Source organism: Dama dama, chromosome 24, assembly GCF_033118175.1.
Source record: "Dama dama isolate Ldn47 chromosome 24, ASM3311817v1, whole genome shotgun sequence".
Taxonomy (NCBI): Eukaryota; Metazoa; Chordata; class Mammalia; order Artiodactyla; family Cervidae; genus Dama; species Dama dama.
Window position 1 is genome coordinate 56,206,707 of NC_083704.1, and position 19,884 is coordinate 56,226,590.

The 19,884-nt window shown below is 39.8% G+C and overlaps 1 protein-coding gene across 3 annotated transcripts in view; it reads left to right on the forward strand.

The window, feature by feature from the left end:
- Window positions 1-19,884, forward strand: part of SMARCC1 (SWI/SNF related, matrix associated, actin dependent regulator of chromatin subfamily c member 1) — a 124,508-nt gene that overhangs the window by 65,204 nt on the left and 39,420 nt on the right. For all 3 annotated transcript variants that reach the window (XM_061128726.1, XM_061128724.1, XM_061128725.1), the window contains exons 20-21: window positions 3,167-3,425; window positions 4,125-4,286. In XM_061128726.1, the coding sequence (XP_060984709.1) occupies window positions 3,167-3,425; window positions 4,125-4,286 (421 nt within the window). The remainder of the gene's footprint in view (window positions 1-3,166; window positions 3,426-4,124; window positions 4,287-19,884) is intronic.

The window sequence follows — 19,884 nt, forward strand, 5'->3', positions numbered from 1 at the left end:
AATTTTACTATTTCATCCAGGAAATGTTTAAGTAAGGTTGGCTTATTTGGTTTCTTCAAGTATGTGGTAATGAGGAATTAAATGACCCTTAAGACGGTGGTTCACCCCCCATTGCTTTTGTGCCATTGTGCACATGTCGACATAACAAGTAAGACAGTAAAGTCCTAGTGTTATTATTTTGATCTCTCAGTTTCTGTGAAGGGGTCTGGTGCTCTGTGAGTTTCCAGACCACACTTTGGGACCCTTTGGGCCTGGTGGTGTCACGTGTATCTGTTTTGCTCTAATTTGATTTTTTGAATTGTTCGAACAGTCATGGTTCATGAAAAATTCTAATGGTATATTAACTCTTCCTTTTTCATTTTTACCACCCTCTTCTACTTCCCTTGTTCTCTCTTCTCACTCTCTCTTTCTCTGTGTCTGTCTATAATCAAAAGATTTGTTCCTTTTGCGTTTTTACCACTGTTTTCATTTGTTCTTGTCTGTCCTTTCAGTGTCATTGGTATGCAGAGAGCTTCTTTCCTGAGCTCCTTTTTCTTTTAACTCAGGGCTGTCTTGTCTAGTCATATATGTTGATTTTACAGTTCTCAGTCCTTTTGGAGAAACGTATGGGAAGTGCTTTTGTATTGCTCATATAGAATCTGTGGGCTCTGGGGGGAGATGCAGTTGTGCAGTATTGCCTGAAACAGCATTCTCCTGTCAGCTCTTTTCCTTGCTGCACATTTATACTCCAGAGTTTTCTTTGTGTCCAACTCATTGCAATCCCATGGGTTGCAGCACACCAGACCTCCCCGTCTTTTACTATCTCCCGGAGTTTGCCCAGGTTCATATCCATTGAATTGGTAATACCATCCAGCCATCTGGTCCTCTGATGGCCTCTTCTCCTTCTGCCCTCAATCTTTCCCAGTATCGGGGACTTTTCAATTGAGTCAGCTGTTCGCATCAGATGACCAAAATACTGGAGTTTCAACTTTAGCATCAGTCCTTCCAACAAGTATTCAGGGTTGATTTCCCGTAAGATTGACTGGTTAAGATTAGTGGATAGTAAATAAAGAGTGAGGTCAGAATGGCTGAGCTACTGTTTACCCTGAACATACCCCAGAATGCCACAGATCTCCACACAATAGTGTGTTTTCTCTCCTGCAGCTGGGGACTTTACAACCGGTTGATTTTCCTTTTAAACATGCTGTTGAACCAACAGATGTCTGCACTTACACAGAGGAATATAAAAGCCTTCCCAACAGTATTGTTGACCATTCACACCTTCTGTTTTTATTATTTATTTATTGATAATTAATAGCTTAAGAACATGAAGTCAGAAGAAAATTTTTTAATCGATTTATAACCAAAAACTTGGTCAGTTTCACCCTGATAAATACATTTGGAAGACTCGTTAGGGTTTATTGTTGTCCGCCCTCCCTCCCCCAAATCATACCATTTTATCAGGCAAGCATATCACATAGGCTGCTTACTGGGTATCTTCCTGTGTAATTTTATATTACACTTCAGTTTCCAGTTGTCTTGAAAGGCCTTTTTAAAAATCATGGGGTGGTGTTTGTTTTTGTCTACACTCCTCGGCTTTCAGGATCTTAGTTCCCCAACCAGGGATCACACCTTTGCCCCTGGCAGTAGAGTCCTAACCACTCTACTGCCAGGGAATTCCCCAGAATTTTTCTTTTTTCTTTTAATGCTTGGAGTCATGGAAAAGTAAGATTCCTTTCTTAATTTAGTTTGCCTACCTGTGATTAAATTCAGCACATTTTATTTGGTACTGTGTTTCAGGCACTGTGGCAGACAGATTGAGATGACTAGCCCATAGTGTCTACAGTTCAGTAATTCATAGTCTAGTGTGTGACAGAAACCGATTGAAACATGATTAGAGGTGTGACTGGAGCATAAGACGTACAGAGGAGTGTCTCTGTAGCTGGCCTGGGTAGATAAGATATAATGGACAGCTTCCTGGAGTAGGGTGCTGGTATTGGTTCTGGTCCATGATATTTCTAGTACAGAACAAACTGTACATACACACAATACTTAGGATGTGGGATCTGGGTATTCCCGGGACATTAAAGAATATGATGGTGAGGTGGAAGAATTAGCAGATCTCTGTTGTGCTTGACCTTAATTCCGTAACATAATGGTGAGAACTGAACTAGTTTTAGGCAGGCAAGAGACAGTCTGCTGTGTCATACATCCAGCAACAGGAAGAAGGATGAATTTAAGGGTAGAGACAGGCAATTCTAAGAATCCAAGTTAGCAGTGGTGAAGACCCCAGTGGTGATAGGAGGAGTGAAGGTGTTGTGTAGTGTAAAATGTCTACTAATAACATTTTTCTATATGTCACCCTTTTCCTTCCTGGAGGTCTGTCAGCATGTTGTTTTGAAAACATCTCTTCATTCCGCCCCTCTTATGTAATGCTTCTATCGGTGCTCAGGCTCGGAACTTCACTGTTTCTCCGCCTCGTGCTTTTCTGGATGCTGACTGTGGCTTGAATTCTGCATGTCAATACCTTAGCTTTATTCTGGGTAAAAAACTTCCTGACCTTTCTTACTTTTCTCTGGCTAAAGGAAAATGAACAAAGGAAAAAGCTTAAAAGTAAGCTCATCTGGAAAGGTTGTGCTGGAAAGTATCAAGACAGTCTCTCCTGGAGTTTGCTCAAACACGTCTGTTGAGTTGGTAATGCCACCTAACCATCTCATGCTTTGTTGTCCCCTTCTCCTGCCCTCAGTCTTTCCCAGCATCAGGATCTTTGTCATCCCCTTCTTCTCCTGCCCTCAGTCTTTCCCAGCATCAGGATCTTTTCCAGCTGGTTGTCACATCAGGTTGCCAGAGTATTGGAGCTTCAGCTTCAGCATCTGTCCAGTGAATATTCAGGGTTCATTTCCTGTAGGATTGACTGGTTTGATCTCTCTGCAGTCCAAGGGACTCTAAGGAGTCTTCTCCAGCACCACAATTCTTTGTAGTATACACGCCTTGTATTTGTTTTTTTTGACTGAGAATTTAATATAATAAGGAAAGCAATCAGAACTACCTGCTATGAACAGTATAACTATTTTCTTTACTGTTTTTAATTTAAAGCCCATCTAAAGAATAGTTGTAGGCTTCTGATGTCATTAACTATTACTTCCTTGTTACCTGATATTAAAGCTCCTGTTTTTTCCCCTCACAGGCTCTGGAGATGTATAAGGATGATTGGAACAAAGTGTCAGAGCACGTTGGAAGTCGCACTCAGGATGAATGCATCCTCCACTTCTTGAGGCTTCCCATTGAGGACCCATACCTTGAGAATTCTGATGCTTCCCTGGGGCCCCTGGCCTACCAGCCTGTGCCCTTCAGTCAGTCAGGAAACCCAGTCATGAGCACTGTTGCTTTTTTGGCATCTGTAGTGGATCCTCGTGTCGCGTCTGCTGCAGCCAAAGCGGCTTTGGGTATGGACTTTCTTAAGCTGTCTCACAACTATAACCATTTCAGATCATGGTTTCATGCTTTCTTTCATGATAGTTTTATCTCAAATTTAGGTGTTATTGGCTGTTACACTCATTGCAGTTTTATGTATTACCCCTTAAGGATAGTAGATTATGTTTTTTAAATAAAGCAGTTAAATACAACATTTTTCAAACTATGAGCATTTTTTAAGAATTTGGAGGGATGAAACAGTGGTTTTTAATGGTATTTTGTGATTCATACGGATTTTGATATAATTGGCAAAAGGAGTTATTTAATATTCTTGGGTTGCATGAATTCTAACTAGAACTTTTTCACACTATAGAATTCTTTCTTGACTTTCTGATTGTTTCATCCTTACTGTTTTCTTGATTAAAATCCAAACAGCAGAGTTAGATGAAATTTGGACAGCAGTTTTGATTATTACTGATATTTAAAGATCATAATCTCTTGTTTATATAGTAAGACTGTGGCACGTAAGGTAAGACATAAGAGTGATGGAATTGCATCACTGTACATGTTGACTTTGGCCTTCTTGACTTCCTTGGATAGATCAGATTGAGTCTCGAGAAAGGTTACTAGGTTACACATGACACACTAGTGTTGTGTCAGATTTCCTAGTTTACACTGAAGCAAATATTCACGCGACACCAGAACATTGTTCCATTTTTATTCTTACACAGAGGAGTTTTCTCGAGTCCGGGAGGAGGTGCCGCTGGAATTGGTGGAGGCTCATGTCAAGAAGGTTCAAGAAGCAGCCCGAGCCTCTGGGAAGGTGGATCCCACCTATGGCCTGGAGAGCAGCTGCATTGCAGGCACGGGACCAGATGAGCCGGAGAAGCTGGGTGAGTCCCTACTGCCCCCAAGGACACGGTTAATAGTGGTTGTGTTTTCCTGTCAGCTTGCTAGAATAACTGGGTTTGCTTGCACTTAAAAGTGACTACAATGATCAGTACAAACTTAGGTCTTAAAAATATGTATGACTTTTTAAATCTCTTTCTTCTATGAGAGAAATTTTTTAAATTGTCTCCTAACTGTTAATAAATCACAGTTGTGAGGTATCTGATGCCTGTTTTTAAATGTAGGTTTTGAGCCTATAGACCTAAGAATTCCAAATGGACTTTTGTGGTTGTTTTAATTTATATGTTGCTGAGTAGATTGTTGTTTTGGGTTATTTTTAAATTGAAATAAAATTCATATGAAATTCTTCATTTTGTTCACTTTAAATATATATTATCCAGTGGCTTCTAGTAAATTTCCGTGTTGTACATTCATCACCACTATCTAATTCCAGGACATTTTCCTCACCCCAGAAGAAATCCCATATCAATTAAGCAATGACTTCCCATTGTTTCTCTCCTCAGCTCTGGTAACCATTAATCTGCTTTCTGTCTCTCTGGTGTTGCCTATTCTGGACATTTCTTATAAATGGAATCATACTCTTGTGGCCTTTTATGTCTGACTTCTTCCTTGTAGCGTAATGCTTTCGAAGTTCATTCATGTTGTAGTTTAATTCAGTACTTCGTGTCTTGTGCTCGATAATATTCTTGGGTGGATATACCACATTTTACTAATCCATTAATCAGTTCATGGCTATTTGGTTTGTTTGTGCTTTTTATTCGTTTGAATAATGCTGTTATGAGCATTCATGTACATAATATTTTCTGCTTCTTGGGTACCTAGGAGTGGAATTGCTGAATCTTGTGAGAATTGTGTAATTAACTTTTTGGGACACTACTCAGTTGTTTGCACAGTGGTTTTACCTTTTTTTTCCCCCACTAGCAGTGCATAAAGTTTCTAATTTCTTCACATTCTCACATAAATACTTGTTGTAGTTTTCTGAAGACCCTCCATACTGTTTTCTGAAGTGACTATACTTGAAATGTTTTTTGACTACTGATTCAAAATCTGTTTGCTTGCTATGGGAAATTATTCTCTTTCTTTTTGGGATAGTTTTGGTAGTGTGTGTTTTTGTAGGAATTTTTAAGATTATCTAGTTTGTTCACCATGCATGCAAAAAAAAGCATAAAACCAGAAGTAGAAACAACTCAGATGTCCATCAACTGAATGGATAAGCAAAATGTGGTATTCAGTGGAATATTATTGGACCATAGAATGGAATGAAGTATTAACATATTCTGCATCATGGACGTACCATGTAGACATTTTGATAGGTAAAAGAAGCTAGTGAAAAGAGACATTATATTATGTAATTGCAATTACATGAAATGTTCCCAATATGTAAATATATGGAGACAGATAGGGCTTCCTTGGTGGCTCAGTGGTTAAGAAGGAGACACGGGTTTGATCCCTGGGACCAGAAGATTCCCTGGAGAAAGCAGTGGCAACCCACTTCTCAAATGAGAAGTGTTCCTGTTCTCACACTAAAGAAAAATTGTTTTATATACAGTTATCAGTTGTCTATTTCCAATGTTTTTTACATTGTTCATTAATTTTTTCATTCATTGTGAAACAATTTCTGATGAATAACTCAAGCTAAATGTTTATTGCTGTCATCTTTCCTAATAGTTCTGTCATTGTCTTAGTTCCAGTATTCTGAAGATGATACCGTTTGAACTCCTGGTGCTCTGTTCTAGGTGGTTTGAGTAGATGCTAGTTCCGTGAGTTGCCATAGGACCTACCCCTGTTGTTTTCTCTGCTTTCTTTAAAGTATCAGTCTAGCAGTTTTAGTTTGCAAATATGAAAACAGATTTTCAGATTCATGAAACCTCTCACTCCAGCCCTGAGAACACATTATTGACCTAACTGTTCTTAATATTGGTTACTAATCCAGAGTACCAAGGCTTTGAATTAAAAACTAATTTACAGTATCCACAGTATTTCTGAGTTTGAAAGCACACTATTTTCTTTTCTCTTAGATGGAGACAGAAATTAGCAAGCCAGGCCACGTCTCTGTTGCTTTTTGTTGATTCTACACCATGTGGCAATGCCCAGTTCAGGCCAGGAAAACCTGGGTCTATTGAATGCCTGGGAAAGGTCTTATTTTCCTCAACGTTTTTTTGTGTGTTTTTGGTTCATTTGTAGGGTCTTTTGGTTCCCTATGGTCATGGAATTGAAAAGTGTTGGCAAAGCCTTCTTATTTGATTCAAAAAGTGTTTCTGTACTTTGCAGTAGCCGAGACATGCTTTTACATGTAAATCTATTTAAAAAATTTTGGTAGATAATACCATAAAGCATTAGTGGTTAAGAAACAGGTTGCAAAGTTGGCCATTTCTGGTTTAGTGGGATTTAAAAGAGGACTTCTTCCCCACACCTCCCCCCAAAATCAAGCAACCTCAGTCTTGTGAGGCTAGATTTTCCTGATTCGTTAATGAACGTATGGTTTCTACAGTGTACAAAGCTTGAATCAGACTGCTGCAGGAAGCACTGGAGACTCCACAGGGTGACTGTTTGAATGACATGAACAGTAAGCTTCACTCATAGTACCTGGAGGTAGCCTTGCTAGCTAACCTTTTTGAAGTACATTGTGTACTCACTAGTTGCAGCCGCAGAATTTGGGTCCTTTTACCGTTTAATAAGACCGTGATGTGGGGAAAGATTGAGGGCAGGAGAAGGGGATGACAGAGGCTGAGATGGTTGGATGGTATAACAGATTCAGTGGACATGAGTTTGAGCAAACTCAGGGATGTGTATAGTGAAGGACAGGGAAGCCTGGCGTGCTGCAGTTCATGCAGTCGCAAAGAGTCAGACACGACTGAGTGAGCGAACAGCAGCCCCCATTTATATAGGGTTAAGGAAAGAACAAGGATGGTGTGAAATTTCTAAATGAGTCATGAACAGAATTCTATAAGTAATGCTGGCCTATTACAGTTAAAATGATTTATCTTGGGCTGTGACTAACAGAATAAATTAGGAAACAGCAAGTGGTACTTCCTGTAGAATTGACTCAGCAAAGTTGTGGTGGGGAATCAGTAGTATGCCTCCTATCTTTCTGAACCACATTCCAAGTTCAGAGTTCAAAGAAAGGAAGAATCAAATGTACATTTAAGCTTACACTTTATATAACAGAATAGTGCTTTATACATAGCACACAGATTTGAAGGTAGAATGACGTAGGTTTTCCTTATCAAGATAATATCATGCTTGGGTGGTAGATTAATCATACTTTTTATTGTGATACTTAATTTGCAGTTGCACTAATATGTATTGATGATGATGAAATAATACGGAGAAAAATGTTTCCTTGTGAAACATAAGACTTTGGATTTCTCTCGTTAGCCTGTCTTTTTTTTTGTTTGTTTGTTTTTATTTTTGACTGCCCTGGGTTTTTGTTGCTTTGCACAGGCTTTCTCTAGTTGTGGCAAGTAGGGGCTACTCTAGTTGCGGTACGCGCGCTTTTCACCACACTGACTTCTCTTGTTGTGGACGGGCTCTGAGTGCACCAGCTTCAGTAGTTACAGCACGGGGCTCAGTAGTCTCAGCTCGCAGGCTCTAGAGCACAGGCTCAAATAGTTGTGGTTCATGGACTTAGTTGCACCATAGCATGTGGAATCCCTGAGTCAGGGATTGAACCTGTGTCCCCTGAATTAGGGGGCAAATTCTTATCCACTGTGCCAACAGGGCAGTCCCTTATCTAACTTGTTATTGTGAATTGCAAGGGAGTATTTGGTGAAATAAAAGTTAAGATACATTTTTGTTTATTATGTGAATTTCATTTATTATGATTTCTCATGAGAATTATTTAGTAAAGAAGTGTCAGCTTAGGATTTTGTTCAGTTCATCCTCTTTAACATTCTACTCGTTGATTAGTATCTACTGATTTTTTTTTGTATGGGTTTGTATGGGTTTTTGTTTGACTAGAGACCATCCTAGGAATAGAAAAAATGATAACCTAAAAATATGAGATTTTATTTGCTTGTGGGAAAGATGGGAGAAGTTACGACAAAAGAAATAGAAATTTTTAAACATTGCTTGGAAGTCATTATAAACCAACATTTCTTTCTGAGCACCCATATTTTTCACACATTATATAGGGTTTTTTAAAATATTTTTGTTTTTATTTATTTCACTGCGGTGGGCAGGTCTTAGTTGTGGCGTGTGTGATCTAGTTCCCCTTCCAGGAATCAAACGCAGGCCCCCTGCAGTGGGAGTGCAGAGTCCTAGCCCCTGGACCACCAGGGAGGTTCCTATATAGGGACTCTGTTTGGTCATTTGAGATTCTTTTCAGAACAGACCTTTGGAGAAAGTGACCTTGTTTTTATATAGGAGCGAAGGAATTGAGGTGTTGGCAGATTACATTGGCATGCTTGTTAAGAATGGACTAAAATTTGAACCTAAATATCTCTGACCCTTTCTTCTTTCCTCAACCTCTTTCTGTAAACTATATAGGTATGTTTGTATATTTTTCATTCATTAAATAGGGATCATTAAAGGCCTAATGGCTCCATTGTATGTTTTGCCTTATATAGTATGACAAATACAGTAGAAAAAGGCCCAGGCCCTCCTGAACACCTCGGCTCTACAAGAGTCAGGCAGATGTACTGGGAAGAGTTCAGTTCAGTTCAGTCACTCAGTCATGTCCAACTCTTTGCAACCCCTTGGACTGCAGCACGCCAGGCCTCCCTGTCCATCACCAACTCCCGGAGTTTACTCAAACTCATGTCCATTGAGTCGGTGATGCCATCCAACCATCTCATCCTCTGTCATCCTCTTCTACCGCCTTCAATCTTTCCCAGCATCAGGGTCTTTTCAAATGAATCAGCTCTTCGCATCAGATGGCCAAAGTATTGGAGTTTCAGCTTCAGCATCAGTCCTTCCAGTGAATATTCAGGGTTGATTTCCTTTAGGGTGGACTGGTTGGATCTCCATGCAGTCCAAGGGGACTCAAGAGTCTTCTCCAACACCACAGTTCAGAAGCATCAATTTTTTGGTGCTCAGCTTTCTTTATAGTCCAATTCTCACACCCATACATGACTGCTGGGAAGAGTGGCTGTGGGTGATTCATCTGTACAGGATTAAGAGTTAAGAAACACACAGGGAAATTCAATCAGTGCAATTCAGTGTATGAGCCTAAAACACAAGCATTCTTGGATGGGAGATCAGTTTTAAGCTAGACTCTAGGCGCAACCCCCCCACCCCCACCCCACCCCCGCCCCTCAGAGATAAATGAGACTGTAAATATGTTGTCTTATCATGGTGTCTCATTGTGTTCTGGATGTCGGAGTACTGGTAAACAAATTCGTCCAAAATTCCTGCCCTTGTGGACTTTTATTTTAGCGGTGGAAGATGGAATTAGAATGTATAAATTAAATGTAAATATAGAGTGTTTTGGCCGGTACCTGGCATCATGAAAATCAGAGCAGGGACTCATCGATAAAAGTGAAGTGTGGGGAATTACAATTTTAAATGGTTAGGGGAATGAATGTCTCACCATGAAAGTGACATTCAAGCAAGGATATAAGTAGAAGGTGAGGAAGGGAGCTCTGTAGACATCCAAGATCAGAGGGTTCGAGGCATGGGGCGCAGCCAACATATAGGCCTCTGGACAGGAGCTGCCTGCTATATGGAGGAATAGCAAGGAGAATCACAGACAGGTAGCTGGATTGCAGGGTAGAGGAGGTCAGGGGAGACGGTGACGGGCCTTGTGGGCCGTTCTAACAGTTTAACCTTTACTTGGAGGTGGAGCCAAAGGAGGGGCTTGAGCAGAAGAGTGTCAGGCTGTAACCTGTGTTTTAATGTTTTATTCTGTTTGGTTGAGAATAGACCCCATCTAGGAATTGTTAAATTGATGTATTTTTGTAATAACTATGTACTGTGTTTGAATATTAAATTTTTTTTATTTTATCAACAAGTCATTTATTAAAGAACTTCATTTTTTTTTTTTTAATTTGACCTGGAAATGAAACAGAATTGCCTTTCTGATCATCTGTTTATATTTAGCCAAACATACTGAAAAGTTGATAGGATAGCACAGTGGAGTCTCCTATGCCTACCAGTTAGATTCAACTTTGCCATTTTAATCTATCTAGGCATCTAAATAAACAATTTCTATTTTATTATCTTTGTGGATTATTTCAAAGTAAGTTGTATACCTCATGATTCTTTTCATCCCCACTAAGTAACTCAGCATGTGTCTCCTAAGAATAAGGACGTTTTCCTAAATAAATATCATAATACAGTGACTCTTAGCCACTTAAGGTCATCAGCCCTTCCCCTTAGGGTGTTGGAATGTGCATATATATTCAGGGACCAGTCAGGAGTCTGTTAAATACATATTATTGTATCCATTTGTATTGCCTAACCTGAAGGCAAATAGATGGGGAAACAGTGGAAACAGTAAATGACTTTTTTCTTCTGGGCTCCAAAATCACTGCAGATGGTGATTGCAGCCATGAGATTAAAAGGCGCTTACTCCTTGGAAGGAAAGTTATGACCAACCTAGACAGCATATTGAAAAGCAGAGACATTACTTTGTCAACATAGGTCCGTCTAGTCAAGGCTGTGGTTTTTCCAGTGGTCACATATGGATGTGAGAGTTGGACTATAAAGAAAGCTGAGCGGTGAAGAATTGATGCTTTTGAACTGTGGTGTTGGAGAAGACTCTTGAGAATCCCTTGGACTGCAAGGAGATCCAACCAGTCCATCCTAAAGGAGATCAGTCCTGAGTGTTCATTGGTAGGACTGAGGTTGAAGCTGAAACTCCAATACTTTGGCCACCTGATGCGAAGAGCTGATTCATTTGGAAAGACCCTGATGCTGGGAAAGATTGAGGGCAAGAGAAGAGGGGTACAACAGAGGATGAGATGGTTGGATGGCATCACCGACTCAATAGACATTGGGTTTGGGTGGACTCTGAGAGTTGGTGATGGACAGGGAGGCCTGGCCTGCTGCGGTTCATGGGGTTGTAAAGAGTCGGACGTGACTGAGCGACTGAACTGAATCTGGAGTATGGGTTTTACTTTATTTTATTGTTTTGCATGCTGAGTAGATTCACTGTATCTTAATTCTGGTTTAGAGAAATTTGAAAGATTAAGTTCATTGATGCTTTTTCCTTATCATTGACTATGCTTTCAGGGAAATTGAATCACAGATATTATTATTTATAGAGTGTTCAGAGAAGATTCTTTTATACCAATGAGTGAATTGTCCCCTGAGCTCCTGAACGCCTTGTGGAATACTGGACTCAAGGAGTGTATCTTGAGCCATTTGTCACAGCTCTGTGTAGAAGAACCCAACTCATTATTCCTAGTTTTTGAGAAGGTTAAGAACTAGTCTGTAGTCCATCAGGAGGTGAAGAAGAGCAATCCTGATAATAATAGTGTTGAAAAGGTCACTTTCTAGGAACATAAAGCCCAGAAATGCCTGTTAAAATTCTTGCCACAGATACTGTTTATAGCATATAAATAGCCTCATTCTTCTCACCCTGAGGATTCCCATAACATCTTTAAAATCAGTCCCTTCTAAAACACCAGTGTGTGAGACCATGCTAGGCTCGTGAACCTAAGGAAACAGGGGATCAGTATTTGATCTTCAGGCTGCGTCATGTGGAGTGGACTTCTCTGTTCTCTTTGTCACTGTTATATTTTAAGAGCTCTTTCAGATCTGTATCAAGAGGCATTGAAATAGAGATTCAGACTTCTGAGCAGCTCAGAATAGGATATTTAACCTCTAAGGACTATCCAGGATTTAAGTGACTTATCTAATGACTCATTCAGTAGATGGTAGGACAAGAATTTTTAGGAAGATATTGGCTTCATGTATATAATTGTCTGCCTTTAGGTGACTTTTAAAAATCAAATCAGATACTATGCTTACTTGATATAGCTCTCTTGCTATGGGGCAGTTATGTAAGACAGATAATACTAATAATTGGGACTATATTTTATGATGAGTTACATAAACATAGAAAAATAATTCATTATTGGAGGATTGGAGATAGAATGAAGTGTAGTATTGTTCAAGGAGGACTGCAAAGGAAGTGCTGTAAGAAGGAACACAACGGGTTGTGTAATTTTAGACTAAAGAAGACTTCACAAAGAAAGTAGGATTTGAGCTGAGTATTGAAAAAGAGGTTTAGAATGTCACTGAGCCAGCTTGGAGCAAGTATAATTTTCTGTTCTGTAGAACAACATGAACAAAGGTCCAGAGGTGGAAGCGGAAGGTTGTTTAAAAGGTGAGAAGTAAACCTGGTTGGCCGTAATACAAAATTCAAATAAGGATGTAGAAAGAGAACAGCGTACGGAAGCTGGAGTGAGGTTATAGAGAATGATACAGGCTCGTGAGCTTGCTTGGATGGTATTGCCAGCTTTAGGGGATGTTTGGACTTTAATACAGGGAATGACCTGATTATTCTCCCAGAAATGTTCCTACTGTGAGTTCCTACCTTGGACCTCATTTTCCCCTTCCCTGGGAAGACAAAACTTATTGGAATCACATTTCTAAAATTTTTTGGTCTCAGGACTTCTTTGACTATTTAAAAATATCAAGGAACCCCAAATGCTTCCATTTATCTGGATTATATCGTTGATATTTTTTACTATATTAAAAATTGAAACTGGGAAAGTTTTTAAAACAAAATTATACATAGGTGCACATTTCTGTAACTACCTTCATCATGTAGCATCTGGAAAGTCATATTCCACACTTAGAGTGAAAAGGGAAGTAACATCTTTGTGTTGCTATATAAATAGTTTGGACCTTGGGAACTCCCAGGGTACCTGGACCACATGTTGTGAATCAATCACTGAATTAAATAATTTAACTAAATAATTAAAAAAATTATTTTGTACTTGAAGAATATTCATGGTGGGAGAGGAGACATTATTATAAAAAGAAATAGTTATAAGTAGAGGCCCATGTGGAAGCACCACAGTTACTTATACTTCGGTCAGTTAGGGAAGGCCTCACAAAAGAAATGGCCTTGTAACAAAAATGAAAAAGGAAGGAGTGAACATAGGTGGCATATTTTGAAAATTATACAAGAAGTTTGTGAGGAGCAGAGTTCCTAGTCAAGTGCAGCTGTGGAGGTGTGGGGCTGGTTTTGAAAGGCTTTTACCTCATAGACTTTACCTCATAGAGAAGAGGGCCAGAGTCTCTGTAGAAGTAACATTGTTCTGTCTGTTCTAGAAAGTGACTGCTGACAGTTTATAGATGATCTGTAAGAATGTTTTCAACAAATAAACATCATTCTTTTCCAAGGAGAATCATGACTTAGTTATTTATAACATACTTTATTAAAGGCAGGTATTTTGCAAGCATTTAATTCTTTCCTCAGAGCTAACTTTTCCAATTCCCTCAAGACTTTAGGAAGTGGTTTCTTTATCTCTCCTCATTTTGGTTTTGTTAAGCATATTGTTTATGGGCTTCCTTGATGGCTCAGCAATCAGCCTGCAATGCAGGAGACCTGGGTTTGATCCCTGGGTCAGGAAGATCCCCTAGAGGAGGTCATGGCAACCCACTCCAGTTTTCTTGCCTGGAGAATAACATGGACAGAGGAGCCAGGCAGCCTACAGTCCATGGGATCGCAAAGAGTCAGACATGACTGAAGCGACTGAGCAGGCATGCATTGGTGGCTCAGATGGTAAAGAATTTGCCTGCAGTGCAGGAGACCCGAGTTCTATCCGTGGGTCTGGAAGATCCCCTGGAAGAGAAAATGGCTACCCACTCCAGTATTCTTGCCTGGAAAATCCCATGGACAGAAGAGCGTGGTGGGCTACAGCCCATGGGGTTGCAGAAAGTCGGACACAACTGAGCGACTAACACTTTCACTTTCAAGCATATTATTACTAGACCAAAAAGTACACCTTGTGGAAGCTGGGAGAAAGGGGTGGTGACTGGGGATGAAATTATCCTGGACTAGTGGATGAGACCATTTATCTGAGGATGTTCTTTTTATGGATGCTGGCTAATTTGCTTCTCACCCTTGGTTGAAGTTCATTCAGAAGTTAAGGAGGTATGTGTCTGTTAGTCACTCAGTCTTGTCCGACTCTTTCTGATCCCATGGACTGTAGCTTTTCAGGCTTCTGTGTCTGTGGAATTTTCCAGGCAAGAATGCTTAAGTGGGTTGCCATTTCCTCTTCCAGGGGATCTTCCCAACCAATCGATCCTGGGTCTCCTGCGTTGTAGGCAGATTCTTTACCGTCTGAGCCACCAGGGAAGCTCGGTGGAGGTACAGTAGTTATCTATTGGTGCAAAACAAATTACCACAAAATTAGTGGCTTAAAACACAGTACATTTATTATCTCCTAGTTGCTGTGAGTCAGAAGTCTATGCACAGCCTAACTTGTCCTCTGCTGAGGATCTCAGAAGGCAACAATCAAGTTGGCGGGGCTACCTTCTCGTCTGGAAGCTTGACTGTTGAAGAATCCATCCCCAGGCTCACTCTTGTTCTCAAAATTAATTTACTTACGGTTGTAGAACTGAAAACCTTGGTTTCTTGCTGGCTGTCAGCTGGAAGCTTCCCTCGGCTCCTAGGGCCACTGAGGACTCTGCTATTGAGGCTTCCCCTGCGCGGCAGCATACTTCATCAGTCCGACAAGGAGTCTCCAGAGCGAGTCTAGGAACAGCGCAGGGTCTCGAATCATCTAACGTCCTGTCACTCTGGCTGTGTTCTGTTGTGGCTAGAGGTAAATCACAGATGCTGCTCACACTTGAGGGAAGGGGTTCATACAAGGACATGAAAATCTCAAGGCAGGGATCCGATGAGGCCACCCTTACATCTCACCACCAGTGTCCCTCAATTCCCAACATTGAAGTTGAGACCTTGAGAGTCTGGCAGTGTCTCCAAGATTATCTTTGTTCATAAGCTGGGCTGTCATATTAGGATGAGTTTTCTATCACAGAGGTTTGCAAGCTCTTTTGGTAAAGGACTAATGGGCCTTCACAGGACCTTTCCTTTACTGCCTTGGTGACAGTCTCTGTTCAACTACTCACTTCTGTGCTTGTGGTGCAGAAGCAGCCAGAGGCAATACTAAAACAAATGAGCGTGGCTGCGTTCTGATGAAATTCTGCTGATAAAAGCAGCCTTCGTTTGCTGACCCCTCATCAGTTGGTTTGATCAGATATCTCTTGAGTCGTTAGTAACATAAGAGAGTGGGAGCCAGGCAGGTAATTTTATAAACTGATCTGGTCCTTTACAGAAAAGATCACATGGTGAGGGGGGAGTCACAGATGACATACCAGATTGTGAAAGATCTTTGGCAGCCAGGGAAGAGTGAGAGGCCTTTCTTGTCACTGAAGCAGCACCAGAGACCTCTGAGAAGCTCACGTGCAGCCAGCTGAGCTAATTGCCATTGAACACTTACTGTGAGCCAGACAGTTATTAGCATTTTACATGAAATAATTAAATCCTTAGCTCTATCCCTGTGAAGGAAATAATAATAATACTCTTCTTTTGTGTATTAGCAAACTTAAGCCACTGTCAGCTAAGTAGCTTGGTCAGTGTTACTTGAGCTGATAAATTGTGGGGACAGGATTCGAGCCTAATTAGTGTGTATCCAGAGCTCATCCTATTTTTCTAGAGCCAGGGGCTTGCAAATCTTGGGTCTTGCGCCAAATCCAAGTTGCCACCTATGTTTATTTAGCCCACAATATATGAGAATGGTTTTTACATTTTTAAATGTTTGGATGAAACCAAAAGAATAATATTTTGTAATACGTAGAAATTATATGATGTTTAAATTTCAGTGTTCATGAAGTTGTATTGAAACACAGCCACACCCATTCATTTCCAAGCTGCTTTTGTAGCCGATTTCATGCTACTATCACAGAGTTGAGTAGATGCCACTAAGACTGTAGGGCCTGCAAGCCTGAAAATAGTTAGTTTGACCCTTTACAGAAGAAGGTTACCAACCCCTGATCTACTGCATAAGAACTAATTGTGAACTGTGATGTCGATATTTTCCCTTGGCCGATGCAGCATTAAGTACCTGGTCAGAGGATTTTTTTTTTTTTAATTTTTTTACTTTCTCTTTCTTTCTGTCTTTGGACCGTGGCTCACTAGTTTATTTTATGTGTTTTCTTATAGGTTGGGAATTTCCTTTTATTCATTCTAGTATCTTTAATTAACTCTGCAGACATGGGTCAGGCCATATATTTGTAGGGAAAGGTTCTTAACCTTCTAGTTGATCAGCAACAGGATGACATTAAGGGATATGTGAACGGCTGCAACCTCTTCAGATTTTACACTTCTGACCAGAACTCAGACCCAGAGACAAAGTGCATTGTGTGCACACGCTTACTCTCTCCTTCCAGGAAGACTTCTAATAGCCGCTTTAACAAAATATTTTACAGACTAGAAACCATTACTCTTCCACATAGCATCCTGAGAAGTATACAACTCATAATTAAACTCTGAATAAACATCTCTTTAAAAGTCTGAACACGCATCTTCAGATAGTCCCCCTTACAGAGAGTCTGTCTCTAACCCTACCATCCTTTTATGGATAGGTATTAATATTATATTAATATATTGTTCATCTTGAAATTATAAGAGTTGATATCAAATTTGGCTTGCTTTAGAGTAGAAAGAGTATGTTCTCTTTTTAGAATGCAGAGCTATAGATTGTAATTATTTATTTCAAATGTAGATTACCTTTATTAAAAGAAATACTGCATTTCTCCCACATAGTACTTATTCAGTATGTAATTAAGTTGATCCAGCAAAGGTGGCTTAATGCACATTCAATTAAAAGTAACTTTTGAGGTTTTAGGGTTTAAAAAAGCTCCGCATGCATTTGCTTTTTTTTTTTTTTTTTTAAATTTTTAAATTTTTTTTTTTTTTTGCTGGGCAAAGGGCACAGTCAGGAGGACAGCATGCATGTCTGAGAGCAAGCCTGTGTCGCGCTCAGGCTCTCATTCCAGAGGAGGAAGCAAGGCTCTTCCCCAGAAGGACAGCTTCTCGACAGACCGCAGCAGAAGTGACCCTAATTTTACACTCTCAGGAGAGCAGGAGAAAGAACCACAGGCTGGCTGCGGCGGTTGAGAGGAAAGACAGAAAGGTCAGCAAGGCCCAGAGACCTCCTCCTAAGTAGTGACCCAGTGAGTCCCCCAAAGAGGGGAGCTGGAGAGCAAAGGTATCTTTGTGCCCCCTTTTGTGGCACAAAAAGGCAGGAGTCCTTTATGCTTTGCCTCCAAAGGTGACAGAAAACTAGGGTCTGGGGCTTAGGGTCCCTAGTGTCTTTGGATCCTCCTGAAGCCTGTTATGACAGGACGAGGCGGGAACCACCAGGCCCAAGGGAATGCTCCTAAATGCTGGAACGAGGTGAGAGAGAACAAGGAGGTGGGTCAGGAGACCCTCAGGAGCGGGGGCCGGGGGCCACCACGTGGCGTCTCTCAGTCACGTTCATTTGCTTTTTTGTTCACATCATTTTATTATATTTTAATGTATCTTAATTCTTGTTACATATTTCATCTGAACTAGGAATTAGAACATTACTGGTAGTTTCTATTTCCCTTGTACCTGCTGTTTTCACTTTCCCACTCCCAGGACTGAGAATCATGGATTTTTGAACAGTGTTCAGCTGTACACGTACATACAAAGTTTTGCTTAGATATGGCGCTGCTTTAAGTGCAGTTGCCACATTGCGTTAAGGAGAATGCATTACTGGTTCAGTTGTCCCTTTTTCATAAAGTGGATTTCTTTATAAAGGTAAAGAGAAAAGAGAATTGAACATTTTTGAACACTGAACCTTGAACATTCTTGCTTAACTTATTTTGTTGTGAACTGCTTCTGAGTAGCACTGTTTTAGGAAATCCCTGGTTTCTCCCCAAAGTTGACCGGTAACACGTGATCCACTACCTTCCTAGTATTTGATTCTGCTGATGTAGCAGGTGTAAATGATGTTCCGTTATGGTTTTAAATTACATTTCTCTGATGACTAATTAGAGTATCTTAAATTTATCAGTCATATGTCATTCTGTGGAATAGCTGTTCTTGTCTTATACTCACTTTTCCATAGTATTTACCTTTTTCTTTATAAATCTGAGGAACTAATCTAGTTACTGTGAGGCGTGTGTTTTATTTTGTTACTTGTTCTTTTTGGTATCTCAATGTAAAGAAGTCCTTTCTTTTCATTTTAATAGTTTTGTCTTCTATTTTATGGGCACATTTTGTGTTGTGATTAAGAGATCATTCAGGTTTTATTTTTTTTCATGTGTCTATCTGGAATTGCTTTTTGTTAGCATATTGAAATGCAGTTGATTTTGTATGTTAATTCTATAGCTAACTGTCTTGTAATGCTGTTTTTATTTCTAGTAACCTTCCTGTACATCGTTTTATTTTCTGCAGATCATAACTATTTTCTTCTTTCCTTTCTACCCCTTTTTTATTTCTTTTTCTTTATTGACTACCTAGGCTGTGACCTCTATGGCAATATCAAAGGAAAGTAGTTATATTGGTATTCATGTCTTGCTCTTGATAATAAATGGAATACTATAGGCACCTCTTCTTGAAGAATGAGATATATTATAGGGTTATCGCTGACTGGGGGGCTCAGGAACTTTCCTTTTATTTTTAGCCCTTGTTATGAAAGCTAGCTTGTCATGAAAGACATCGAGTTTTATCAGATACTTTTATGCATATGAGCAAATAAGTTGATAGACATATTAATGTTAAAATCACTCTTCTGTTGTAGTCATATTATTTTGTCATAATATATTACCTTTTTAAATACACTACTATTTTCTGTTTTTAGGTATTTTGCTTTGGAGTTTCTCATTTGTGATTATAAATGAGATTTAGCCTAGGGGCCTGTATAATATTCCTTATCTGTTGTCTGTATTCATTTTGTGAATCAAGGTTATTACTCGCCTTATAGAATGAGTCTTCAATATTCTCTGGAAAAAATTTATGAATATTATAATCATTTTTTTTAACCTAAAAGTTTGGTAGAATTCCCCAGTAAAAACATCTGGACCTGTAGTGTTTTTGTCTAAGTTTTTAAGCTTTTTCAGTTATACTTCTTCCCAGATCTGTTGAGGAAAATCAGTTTTCTCATAATTTGTTAATTTGATCTAGTTCTTCTGTTTTATTTGGCATGAACTTTTTCAGAGCTTTTTGTCATTTCCTTTTTTTTTTAAAGTATAGTCGATTTGCAATATTAGTTTCAGGCGGACAGCATAGTGATTCAATATTTTTATAGCTTATAATACTTTACAATTATTATAAAATATTGGCTATGTTCTCTATGCTGTAGAATATATTCTTTTTTGCCACTTAATGTTTTAAATTGAATGATACTTGCTTTACAGAATTTTCTGGTTTTCTGTCATACGTCAACAAGAATTAGTCCTAGGAACACCCTGTCCTCGCCTTCCCAAACCTCTGTTCCTTCTCTTTCCCCATCCCACCCTTCTGGGCTGTCACGGAGCCCCTGTGTGAGTTCCCTGAGGCACAGAGCAGGTTGCCATTGACTGTCTGTTTTACACGCGGTATTGTGAGCTTCTGTATTACTCTCTCCATACACCTCACCGCTCCCTTCTCCC